Genomic DNA, 13,196 nt, shown 5'->3' with positions numbered 1-13,196 from the left:
AAAAAAAAGGAAAAGAAAAAGAAAAAGAAAAAGAAGAAAAAGGCCTTGAGAAATGCTGCTGCAGCTTTATACTTCTAATGGATCTGGCATACAGCAGCAAAGGAGCATCCCCTCATCTGTTCACCTGGCAGTCAGCATTTTTGCCATTCTAGCTAAAATAGGATCATAGCAATAGAGATCATTTTTTACCAGACACAGAGACGTATATGAAGTGTTATTGAGAAGCACTACAAAATAAAATTTTGATTTTACTTTGTAGCTGACATGGATGATATTTAATCTTGTTTGAATGCTCAAAAAAGCAGAATGACCTCTGTGTAATCATCTCTGAGTGACAGGTACGAATAAGGGACCAGAGCAAGAGAGACTATCTGCATTGCTTTCCAAGTTGGAAACAGCTTGAGTTAAGCACATTTTAGACAAAGGGAAATTTGCCATTGTGCAGACAATTTACTTTCTCTTCCTGAGTACCTCATACAGAGCCCATAAAATAAGCTTTCAAAACCACGGGGTGCCCAGGCCTGGATGTGTCTCTGTGGCTAATTATGTGAGAGGTTCGCTGAGAGCATGGGACTGGGAGCAAGGTCTTTGTGCTAAAAGTGCAAATGGCTGTGTCTTATATATTTAATAGATAGTCTGCTCCTTGTACTCTCAGTGTAGTGAGTTTTCAAACAAAGGTCCTTGTTCCTTGACATTCTTTCCATTGTTTCAGAAGAGCTCAGTAGGACAATCTGCTTCCCTCCAGTAGGTTTAAGGAGAGTGCATTGCAGGGAGTCAGTGGCAGAAATGAATGGGTCTTCACTGTGTGGCCTTCGCCAGTTCACTCCTTGTTCCAAGATAACATGGTACTGTCAGAAGTTGGCCTTTATCTTTTGTACTGACTTTTTCTTGCTTCTTGCTCTCACAGGCATTTTCTGGTTTCAACTCTTATCTTTGTTTGTGCACATAACTCTGTCCCACTGCTACTTAATAACTTCATTTCACAAGCTTTGCGTGTGTTTTTTTTTCCAGATTCTGCCTAAAACTCCTTTGCTGGTGGGAATGGGTAGCTTAGAGAAAATACATTCTATGTAGTCCTTCATTTGTAGGTGACATGGATGATTTTTAATCTGCATGTGGAAATGCCAAAGTCTCCGTGCATGGACTTTTTTGCATGACTTCTTTTTTAATCTAATAAAATAATGAAGGTCAAAGATGGTGTTGTAAAATGACCAGAAAGTAATTATTTGTCTTCCCAATGCTTGTCTGGGAAATGCCACATCATTTTTTTTCTCTGCATGCACATGCTTAAGTGAAACTGGCTGTGGTTGTTTATTTTTAATCATATGGTTGGGACCTCATTGTTGTCCAGCACAACTTTTCTTGTAAGGGGCCAAGGTATTTTCACAGACTACTAGAATCTGGTTTTAATATCTGTTGTTTGCCCATTAGACCAGTGACAGACAACTGAAAGCAATTAATAACTGTAATTGTTTTCAATAGTAAAATTAGAAAATTTTAAAAAATCATGTTCAATATTGCTTTCCAACACTTTTATATTCTTCTCTTGTAGCTGGCAAGACATGGGTTAAATATAGTTATGATAAGTAGAACTCTTGAGAAGATGCAGAGAGTAGCCAATGAAATCGGTAAGTGTTTGTACCACATTTGTTTACCTTCCCATTTGGCAGCCTGGCTTGGTGGGAACCTGGGCCTGCTTCCCTTGTCGAGTGGAGTCCCAGATATTGCTGCAGATAGAGCCCAAGGTCTTAGTGCAAAACTACAGGCACTGTTTCACTGCATTGGTTGAACCCTTCTAGTCATAGATTGCTTTAAAAATACATGCTATGATTCAAACAGTTCAATAGTTTGGGACAAAGAAATATGACTCCAGGTTTTATTCTGACTTCACCTGAACTTATGATCTCTAAATACAGGCAAGGAGATGCCACAATAGATTTATTTGAACAACCTATGAATGGGCTTTTGCTTGAGAAAGAAAGGTTACCTTGAGGCTAGTTCTTGGAATGCAGCAGAAGAGGAGTAAAAGTGAAATAATTGTAGCTGTTGTCCTCTTTTTTTCTCTTTTTAAGGTTTACAAACTACATTTGGCTTTCAGTAAGACAGTAAAGTAGTGTGCATTTAGAATTAATGTTCATTTTCTTTTCTTCAAATGGAATCAGCCATTTGCCCTGGGGAATAGTTTATTTAAACACATTAGGATTGACAGTTAGGATTTCTATAGGAGACAAGTGCGTTCATATCCTCTGTTAACTTTACAGACATCTGTAATCGGGTTTATTCTTCCATATATTGCCTCTGTCCCTAAGCTCCCCAGTGTGTGTGCTGCTGTGCTGGCTGTGCTGTGCCAGGCTCTGAGCCCTTCCAAAGAGAAGGATGTGACACAGGCCTCAGACCAGATTGCACCCACAGGAGGTATCTTTTGTATCTTGGGGATGAAATTGACTACTGAGCTTCTGAATTTCCTGCCTAATTTACCCCTCATTTCTAGATACAGACTTGCTTTCCTTTGAGAAGCAAGAAAGGGGAAACACCAGCCTAACTGTATCCCATGAGACCAGTGTGGCATACACTGGCTCCTACAAAGTAAAAAGCCATAAAAATATGGACTCCAGTGAAGATTATGCAAGCTCTGATGTTGCTGCATTTCTCTGTGGCTGAATATTAAATAATTAAAAAACCTAATTAAAAAGAAAAAAAAGTTTAACAGATTTTTATAGTTTCTATGTATTGTAAATGATAATGGGAAGCAAAGAATGAAAACAATGAGGTCCCTGAGACTAAGACAGCTAAGTGAAGAATGAGAGAGGTGTAAAAAGGTAGTGCCCTGCAGATTCCTCTTTATAGGATTTACATTGAGGCCGACCTTGGGGCACCTTCCCCATGCATGTGCTGTGCTCTGCAGCACCCCCTCACCAAGGGCCTCCTGTCCTGGATGGTCCACTGCAGCAGCCTGCCAATGGCAGATAGCATTGAGTTTTCCCCAGAGCATGCCTGAAATTGCTGGCAAAACCCAATGAGATCTTTCCATTGTGTTCAGTGGGTTTTGGTATTTCTCCAGAATGACTCATGTTATTTGTTGTGCTGAGTTGGAGAGGAATACATAACAGCAAGTAGATGGCACAAACAAAATGAATGGGAGGAGGACACAGCAACAGCAAGAATCTGATATGGAGATCAAAAAAATCAACAAGGAGCTCTAGGTTAAAGTTTTCAAATAGCTCCTCTGATTTCAATATTCAGACTCAGGATTTATTGTAATTAAGCTAAGTAATTACTGGGAAGGTGAGTTAAGCTTACTGTAATTTTGTGAGAGTAAATAAACAATGGAAATCCAAAATGAAGCAGAAGTCTAACCAGAATGATTTTATTGTTTTTTAATTTTTTTTTCTTTTTCTTTCTAAACTGTCTGAACAAGAAACATTTCACATTTATGCACTGTATCCTTTTCCAGTGAGTTGGACACAGTAACGAGAACACTTGACTTCCTTCTCAACTTGTTAATGTTATTTACCTAATTGTACTGTTTGTGGTAAGATAGATGAAGAGAGGCTAAAATGCAGATAACTTCCTTATTCTCAGTAGCTTGCTTTATTTCTGTGGATCACAGATGTGCTTGAGAGTAGCTCTCAGAAATAGAGCTTTCAGCAGGCCATTCCACAAGCCAAAAAACACTTCCCTAAAGAAGAATCAAAACCATATTTCAACCCAGCTGGACAGGATGGCTCTTTTAGAACAGGAGATAAAACATAATAAAATAAGTTTTGTGTGAGGACACAGAGCTAATGGTTTCTCTAGATGAATTGCTTGTTTAACATGTTTACTATTGTTGTTGTAGAACATTCATTCTATGGAAGTTTCAATCCACAGTGATGCAAATGTAGGAATGAAATTGGCTGGAAAGGATGCAGAAAATGTGGCATCACAACTAGTCTATCTGTCTCCTCATCCTACATGAAAAAATGACTGCTTGTTAAAATGTTGATCTTTTACACACACACACACACACACACACAAAACTCACCTCACTTTAAAACAATTCTGTGCTTATGTTGAGGATCTGGCACCACATTCATCTGCCTAATGCATGTTGACAATGTTCTTTCATAAGTATAATGATAACTGGGGAAGAGTTGCTGTATTGCTTATTTATTTTGTTTTTTTTTCTTGCTAAAGGACTAAATGCTGTTTAGGTTTTGTCAGGGAATTTCCATTAATTTCAGGGCATAAATTCAACCTATTTGCCAGTTATTTCCTTGAAAATAACTGGAACGAGTGAGGGTGTTTACCTTGTGATTTAACTATTTTTAAAGCAAGAAAGTTGAAAAAATGATTATCATAGAATCATAGAATCACGAGGTTGGAAACGACCTGTAAGATCATGTAGTCCAACTGTTTTCCGATTACCACCCCTACCACAAGCTACTACACCACATCTTGCAGCTCCTCATCCAGATGCCTCTTGAACACTGCCAGTGACAGCAAATCCACCACCTCCCTGGGCAGACATTCCAGTGCCTGACCACTCTCTAAGAGAAAAAGTTTCTCCTTATGTTTAATCTAAACCTCCTCTGATACAACTTGCAGTTGTTTCCCCAGGTCCTGCTCATTGCCTGGGAGGAGAGGCCAAACCCCTCTTCACCACAACCTCCCTTCAGGAAGTAGTAGAGTGCAATGAATTCTTCCTTGAGCCTCCTCTTCTCCAGAATAAATCTGTGCAGTGGACATTGTTAAGTGAGACATGTCACTGTTTTTCTAACTTCTGCATTACAGTTCTTCTCTTTATAGATGGAAAGGGCTTTTCTGTTTTTTATTCTTTATTACAGAGCAGGCCACAGCTCAAAAGGTGAAGGTTATACAAGCTGATTTCACTAAAAATTCAGTATACGAGAACATTGAAAAAGATCTGGAAGGCTTGGAAATAGGTGTTTTGGGTGAGTTGCTGATGTCTGTTATGTAAATGCTATTTCATGGCTGCAGTGTATTAAACACAGAATTTTACAAATTATGTGCGTTGTAACAACTTGTTAGCCAACAATTAAAACCAAGCATACAACTGCCTAACGTATTTGAATATAAATTATCTTGATCAAGTTTTAAAAGTGAATTAAGATTCTCCAAGCATTTCCCTTTTCTTTGTTCACTAGTTTCTTCTGCCGTGAACAATTTTCTGCCATTTAATGGCAGTGGCCAGCCCGTGGGATTATTTTTTCCCTGTTTGGCATCAAGGAATTACAGCTGTGTGTGGTTCTTACATTCAAATTGAAACAAGCCTGAGGCTAACACTAATTGGTGTGATCCACACAGGAACAATTGAAACTTTTTTTGTTTATTTGTTAAAAAATTATCCTTTTAATGGAGAAACAAACAAATTAAACAAGAACAAAACAAAACCGAACAATCAACCCGCCCTCCCCAGACTATACAGCAGACTGTTTTTCTCTTCCCTGAAGTCAGCACTGGTCGATACCAATGAATTCAGTGAGAGCAAGACTCAAAGCTAAGCAGCATTTCTCTTCATATGCAGCTTAAAAACCAAGTCTTAAGGAGAAGGCATTTGCTTAATTAGCTGAACTAAGACTTTGTCTTGATGTGGTCCTTATGTTTCCTTTGATTAGTTAACAATGTTGGAATGCTTCATAATCCTCTTCCATGCCGTTTCCTTAATGCACCAGATGTAGATGAGGTAGGATTACTCTGTGATTTTCTACTTTCAACATAATAATTAGGAATTGTTATTCTCCTTAGCAAGCGGCAGATCCTCCCTCTACTACCATCAGTGCCTATTTCAGTGTAGAAGCATATTTTGATTTGTTTTTAATGTTTGGAAGAGCTTGCAATAGAAAAAAATAGTAGAGTTCAGCTCAACTGCAGCAGGCAGGTAACAATAGCTGAGATCAGCTATGTTGTCACATAACACCATGTGGCCAGCCCAGTCACAGCTGCAGCATTTATATTAGCGTTATCAAAACTTTATTTTCTAGAGACACCATTGATTTAATGTGTAGGAAAATAAAAAAATAAACCTTGCTTAAACATGCTTTATTTTAGGGAGAAATTTACACACTCAGAATAGTTTCACGGGATTAAGGACTTGATCACATTCTTCTTTGCCTTATTATTCAGCCTGTTTGTCACCATCTGTTACAAACTACAGATCCACAGCTGACTGCTTCCCACTGTGCTGCAGCCATGAGGTGGAACCTCTGCTGCTGCTATGGCTTGTGCCTGCAAGATGGCCTTGGGACAATACCTCTGCACAGAAGTTCTTATGCTTCACAGACATCATGTAGAGAAATACTGCCACCTCTGTTACTGGGAGACACTCCAGCTCAGCTTGGCACCTTTGTAAGCTGAGTGCAATTTGGCATGCATCTAGCTTGGTTTGCTGGTGCCAACAGTGCTAGGACACCAGGCTCTGCAGTGTCATCATGCACAAAGACACAGCTGGGCAAAATGAAGAGTGCTATAACAAAGAGATGTATGAGATTTGAGTTCAATGTTTAGTGAAACATGAATCCAGGGCTCATTTGCCTTTAAGTATCTCACATCATAGACACAGTCAGTGAAAATCCAGGGCAACTCTGCTTTGCTAGCAAGTTTTTCAGTTGGAATTGCTAGGTTTGTAATGTAGAAAAGCTACATGCTTTCTGAAGTTAGCCATGAACTTACTGCTTTCTTGCTTATTGCAGAACCTTGTCAACTGTAACATTATTTCTGTTACAAAGGTATGTGTCATATGCATCAAATCTGAATTCATTGCACTGAATAAGAGCAGTCATTTAATCACATTAATTGCATGACTATTGTTAGTCATGCAATTTACTTTCCTGTACAAATGCATCCAGTTTATCCAAAGACATTCCTATTAGGCTGGAATGTCAGCATTATTTGAAGGACTTTGTTGGTTTCTAATATCTATGAAGTATTTTGAGTTGACTGGAAATGTTTTTGCACAATTGTTTGGTTGATACACATTGTTACACTGCATCTGAATCATTTCCCAAAAATAAGGTGGTGTCCCTAATCAGGAAGATTTGTTCGAAAATAAAAATCTGCAGGACAAGAAGATCCGCAGTCTTTTTGTACTGTGCTGTATATTCATTTTTTGAAACAATTCTGTTCTACAAAAACATTTTTCTATCAGTGTAAGAAAGGAACTTCAGGAATTGACTCCCAGATCACTGTTTTTCTTTGTGTCAAATTTGGTTGGTTACTTTACCTGCAAGAGCAGTTACTGTTCCATGCTTAAGGATTTGTGTTGCTCTGCAGTTAGCAAGTAGTAACATAACAAGAGCAGAACCAGAGCTTCAGAATTCATCTTAACTTTGGCTAAGAAATTCTTAAATGTTACATGAAAATTGTGAACAGATATTCCACTTTGCGTAGCAAACTTTACCTCTCAAATTCGTAGTGCTGCTTAATGACTTCAAATAATAAATCACATGAGATCAATAAATTGAAACAAATTCATTTATGAAGTAGTTTGGTGAACTTTCTGCTAAAAGGTTTTATTCCATTTATCACAGAATTATAGAGGTTGGAAAAGACCTCTGAAGACCACCTTGTCTAGACTCCCTCCTAAAGTGGGTTCTCTATAGTTACATTACACAGGACATTATTCGGGTGGGTTTTGAATATCTCCTGAATGAGAGACTCCACAATCTCACTGGGCATCTCGTTCCAGTGCACTGTCAAACTCAAAGTAAAGTTTACTTTTGGAGTTAACTAGATCAATCTATGCCCTTGACAGGGGGGCAGTAGACCCCTGGGCCCCTCCAGCTCCACAAAATAGGAAGGAAGAGGGAAAAGGGGTAGGGAAATGGGAGCTGGGCTCAAGGAAGGAAAAAAAAATAGCAGCAATGATCTGTGGAGGAAAACTCCATTTTATCAACCATGATATTGGAATGCAAGTTAACACAATATTATACAATCTAATTGAAACTGAGACTAATAAATCAAATAAAATAGGAGAGAGAGAGTGTTCTCAGGAATCAAACCTGCAAAGCTTGGTACTGCTAGGAAAGCACACTCCAATACCCCCTGCAACGCAATAAGAGACCACCCCACCCAGAAGGGCCAGATCCCATCACTTTGGTGACGTATAGAGACAGGTACCCGGAATTGGAGCATTAACATTTTAATTCCCAGTGCACTACATGATGTTATGATGTGCAATATCGAAAGCCAAAAATCACAAAACCATGACACTCATGTTTGCATGTAAATTCTTATGTTCCAGTTTATGCCCTTGCCTTGTCTCTGAGCAGCACTGTAAAGAGCCTGGCCCCATCCAATTGAATCCTGCCCTTACATACTTACACTGATAAGATCTGCTCTCAGCCTTCTCCTCTCAGTCTTCTCTCAGTTTTCTCTTCTCCAGACTGAAGAATCACAGCTCTCCTAGCCTTTCCTCATAAGAGAGATTCTCTAGGCCCCTAATCAAGATGAGTGGTGCAGCTGGCACAATAGAAGGGAGGTATACCATCCATAGGGACCTGGACATGCTTGAAAAGCAGACATATCAGAACCTAATGAAGTTTAACAAGGCCAAGTGCTAGGTGCTGCACTTGGGCTAGGGTTATCCCAGATATGAGTACAAAGTGATAGAACTCATACAGAGCAGCCCTGCAGAGAAGGACCTGGGTGTCCTGATGAAAGAAAGGCTGGAGATGAGCCAGCAGTGTGCACTTGCAGCCTGGAAAGCCAACAGAATCCTGAGCTGCATCAAAAGAGGGGTAGCTAGCAGAGACAGGGAGGGAATTGTTCCCCTCTATTTTGCCCTTGTGACGCCCCATCCGAAGTAACGTGCCGAAATCTGTGGCTCCCCAGTACAGGAGGAATGTGGAGCTCTTGGAGTGGGTCCTGATTATATGATTGGAGGCTGGAGCACCTCTCCATCGAAGAAAGGATGAGGGACTTGGGCTTGTTTCTGCTGGAGAGGCTCTAGGGAGACCTCACCGTGGTCTTCCAGTACTTGCAGGGAGCTTACAAGCTAACTTTTTACATGGTCTGATAGTGATAGAAGGAGAGGTAGTAGTTTTTAACTAAAAGAGGAGAGATTTAGGTTAGATGTTAGGCAGAAATTTGTTACTCAGAGAGAAGTGAGGCAGTGAAGCAAGTTTCCCAGTGAGGCTGTGGATGCCCCATCCATGCAGGTATTCACAGTCAGGCCAGATGGGATCCTGGGTAGCCTAAACAAGTAACTGGCAACCCTGCTAATGGCAAGGGGGTTGGAACTAAATAATTCTTATGGTCCTCTCCAACCTAAGCCACGCTACAATTCTTTGATTCTTGTCTCCTCCTTCTTATCCTTTTTGAAGACTGAATAGACACTGGCTTACCTCCAGTCCTCAGGCACCTCTTCCATTCTCCTTTCAAAGAGGACAGAAAGCATTTTGGCAATCACTTTTGCCAGCTTTCTTAGTGCTTGTGGGTGTATCCAACTGATACATGGGTTTGTGTACATCAAGCTTGCTTAGGTGATCTCTGGCCTCAACCAAGTGGAATTCTTCCTTTCCTCAGACTGTCTCTCTTACCTGTAGAGTGTGAGATTCCTGAGAGGCAGTCTTAGTAGAAGAGACTGAAGCAAAGAAAGCATTCAGTAACTGTGCCTCCATTATCAAGGTGTCCATCTCATTCAGCAGTGGACCCACATTTTCCCTAATCTTTCTTTTGTTACTGATATACTTAAAGAAACTGTTCTTGACATCCTTGACCTTCTTTGCCAGATATAATTCCGAGTGGGCTTTAACCTTTCTTGTCACATCCCAGCCTGCTTTGACACCATTCTTACATTCCTCTCAAGTGGCCTGATCCTTTTCCCACTTTCTGTTGGCTTTTTTCTAAAATTAGAGTTTTTCCATGATCTCTTTGCTCATCCAAGGCTTGGGGAATCCTTTTCCTCAATGTTACAACTCCTTCCTCTTCAATTTTTTCACAAAATTTCACTTTCCTTCAAAACTCAGAGAAGAAATCATGCTCCTAACTGCCGTTCCTCATGCCTTGGTACAAATCATCTTTACATTTTTCCCAGTCCTTGGCTTGACTGCTGGTAGAATCCTGCTCACTACCTTTTGCAGTGAGACACTTGTGCCCCAGGCATTCCTACAGATGTCAGTAGAGTTTTTACCACTGAGGAAAGGCAGGACCATTTCCAATGTTTTCCACTTTCCTTGAAAATTCTCCTTCACCCCAGCTGATATGACATCAGCATCCATCTGAAAATGAAGCTTGTGAATCTCACCTTGATCCTTCAATCTTGTAGTATACAATGACACTTCTGAAAAAAATAATAGAGAACTAATAGGGACTGAAATAAATAATTGAATTATTCACTTGCACTGACTTTTATTACAGCTCTTGACAAATTAGTTCCAACTTTTATCCTGCAAAGTTTCAGACTTACATATTTTTGTAATGAATCAATCAACTTCCTAAGGAGTCAAGCTTAATGGCAAAAATATTTTTGAAACGCAAAAAAGCAGCAGCTACTTTCTTACCTGAGATTGGATTTAATCGTACTTTAAAAATCAGAAGAATGATTCAGTCTCCTGTTAAAATTGAAATAGATCTTTAAATAATTAATATAAAAATGACCCAAAAATTCCTTTGTTTCCAGCAAATAAGTTTTCTTTTAATTAATTTTCTACTATTTCTGATCCAGGTGGAGCCAGAAGAAAAAAGTCTGAAAACATGATAGAGCTTACTTTCTCCTTGTGATTGAAAACTGAAGATTCATGAAATTCAGATATTGATGAAAAACTTTGGATAAGCATATGATTTTCATGGCTTAGAAGACTGACCTTAGATATTTTTTTAACAATTTAGCTAATTGGTAGGCAATTAGCATTTCTAAAATGTTTCTCAAATCTTTGAACGTGCCATATTTGAATTGGACATGTATCTGGGGCTTAAGCAAATGGGAAACCTTCTGAATAAAACAAGAAGAATAAAAAAAAGCAATTAGAAATAGGAAATTTGGTATATTTTTAATGTACTTATCTTACAGATGACACAACTAATTTTGAAACAGATGGAACCAAGGTAAAAATAATTTTTCCATAATTTTCAAATGGTTTTTGTTTCTACTACCACTTTCTTCAGTGAAAGGTATGCTTTTTCATTATTAACTTCTGCACTTGATGGAATGTCAGTCAGTAAGATTTACTTCTCTTGCTGTTAGTGCCATGTGAATGAATGATACAAACTGCCACAAGTTGTCAGTTAACTGTGGAATGGAAAAGATAATATAAAATATTGATCTGTTTATAGAAAAAGCATGTGGCTACTGCAGATATAAAGTTATACATGACAGCATACATTCAATTCTACTTCAATACATTTTTTATTTTTCCAGGATTGGTAGCCATCATTTTTTAAAGCTCTGGAAATACTTGTACTTCCTCTGGGAGATTAATTCAGCTGTGTACTCCCTTTTCTCCTTTTAATACTATGTGCACATTAGACAGAGGGTGTTCTTAAGCTGTTCAGGTTTACAGATGCAGTTTCTAGAAAACATTAGCTAGTATTTTTTAGAGGACAGTGCATGCTTTTTGTTTTGAAAACAAAATAAGCTCTTACTATTTAACTGTTTTGCTCTGTTTAGTTTTTCCTGGTTGTTGTAGAATGAATTGTTTTTGGTGATTTGTATAGGGAGTTGTGAATAGGGAAACTAAAACAACAGATGCATGGAACAGGAAAATGAATGTGCTGGCTAATGAGCAGAGGGGACCTACCAATTACTAAGGAGCATAAAATCTCTGATGGCAATTTTTCCTCTGTTAGATGTAAATAGCTCCTAAAATGTTACCATGGTTCTACTTGGATAGGGCATTAAAGTTTCACTTATTCCCTTTTTCCTAGCTGCATTAGACTTAATTGCACCTAACAAAACAATAAAAGTTGGGTCTTCAGAGAGTGTAGTCTACAGGATAATAGGAGAGCTCTGCCTTCTTGGGGAGAAACATTGCTTTCCACTTGTGAAGGTTTTTACAATAATGCTGTATGTAACTATCTAAATTAAATTTTAGACAGAAAGGTCTGATTCTGAACCTATCCTCTGGTCTGGGAACTTTCCCTTGTCCCCTGTACACAATGTACTCAGCATCTAAGGTAAGTCTTTTACGTAGCTTTATAAATCTCCATCAAGTGTTTACCAAAATTTTATATCAGCAATACTGACCTGGGATTTCAGATGACATAAAACAGTGTTATTTCTCTGAAATAATGGAATGATGTGAATTAGTGATAGCTGAGAACTAAGAGTCAGCTATGCAAATGAAATCCAGAAGATATGTCTCATCACTGGAATATTTTTGTCTTTAATTAGTGTTATAGCAATGCCTTTTGTAGAATGATGAATTTTACTGGGCTTGCTTAGCTGTCTTACTTGAAACTGCAGTTGTACAGAAAGGTTAGATTTTTCTTATGAAGTCAGGAATAAAAATCCTGGTAGGTGGCTGGTGAATTTCCTCATTTCCTAGATTTCACTTTGAAATATTACTTTAAATTGAAACCCCAGAGCTTATCAAAATGAGGAGATATTGATTTTTACTGAAACTCCAAAAATGATCTGCCTTGATCAGATTTGCTTCAAATGGAAGATTCTATGAATCTTTGAAAAACTCAGGAGTTGTCTGGTGTCACGGAGTTGACCAGATCAATCTATGTCCGTGACAGGGGCGGCAGGCCTCTGCCCTCACTCCCCACCCCAGTCCCACAAAAAATGGGAAGGAAGGAAGGGAGGAAAAGAACAGCGGCAACAATCTATGGAGGAAAACTTATTTTACTATAATATTGGAATACAAAATAACACAATCTGTACAATTTAATTGAAATTGAGATTAATAAATCAGACAAGATAAGAGAGAGAGAGTTCCCGGGACCGATTCAAACCTGAAAAGCTTGGAACGGCTAGGAAAGCACCCTCCAGCACCCACTGCAAGGCAGCAAGAGAGCGCCCCCCCCACCCGGAAGGGCCAGATCCCGTGACTTCTGTAATGTACAGGGATAGGTAGCTGGGATTGGGGCAGTGACACTTTAATGCCCCGTACACTGCATGATGTTTTGATGTGGAATACTGAAACCCAAAAGCAAAAACAAAAACAAAAACATAGAACCATGACATTCCACCCCTTATTCTACATCATTACATCATGCTTAAAATATATATACATATATACAAACAAACAAAA

General features: G+C 38.9%; 1 protein-coding gene across 1 annotated transcript in view; it reads left to right on the top strand.

Moving 5' to 3' along the window:
• The window catches only part of HSD17B3 (hydroxysteroid 17-beta dehydrogenase 3), a 27,084-nt gene that overhangs the window by 8,618 nt on the left and 5,270 nt on the right, over positions 1-13,196 (top strand). Inside the window, exons 3-8 of the mRNA XM_042826850.1 lie at positions 1,553-1,628; positions 4,827-4,934; positions 5,619-5,686; positions 6,693-6,728; positions 11,012-11,046; positions 12,033-12,114. Coding sequence (XP_042682784.1) covers positions 1,553-1,628; positions 4,827-4,934; positions 5,619-5,686; positions 6,693-6,728; positions 11,012-11,046; positions 12,033-12,114 — 405 coding nt within the window. The remainder of the gene's footprint in view (positions 1-1,552; positions 1,629-4,826; positions 4,935-5,618; positions 5,687-6,692; positions 6,729-11,011; positions 11,047-12,032; positions 12,115-13,196) is intronic.

This window comes from Centrocercus urophasianus, unplaced genomic scaffold (genome assembly GCF_019232065.1).
Source record: "Centrocercus urophasianus isolate 14NV4802_14NV808 unplaced genomic scaffold, USGS_Curo_1.0 seq_27, whole genome shotgun sequence".
Classification (NCBI taxonomy): Eukaryota; Metazoa; Chordata; class Aves; order Galliformes; family Phasianidae; genus Centrocercus; species Centrocercus urophasianus.
The sequence above is the reverse complement of the archived record's forward strand: the minus strand, read 5'-3'. Positions and strand labels throughout refer to the sequence as shown.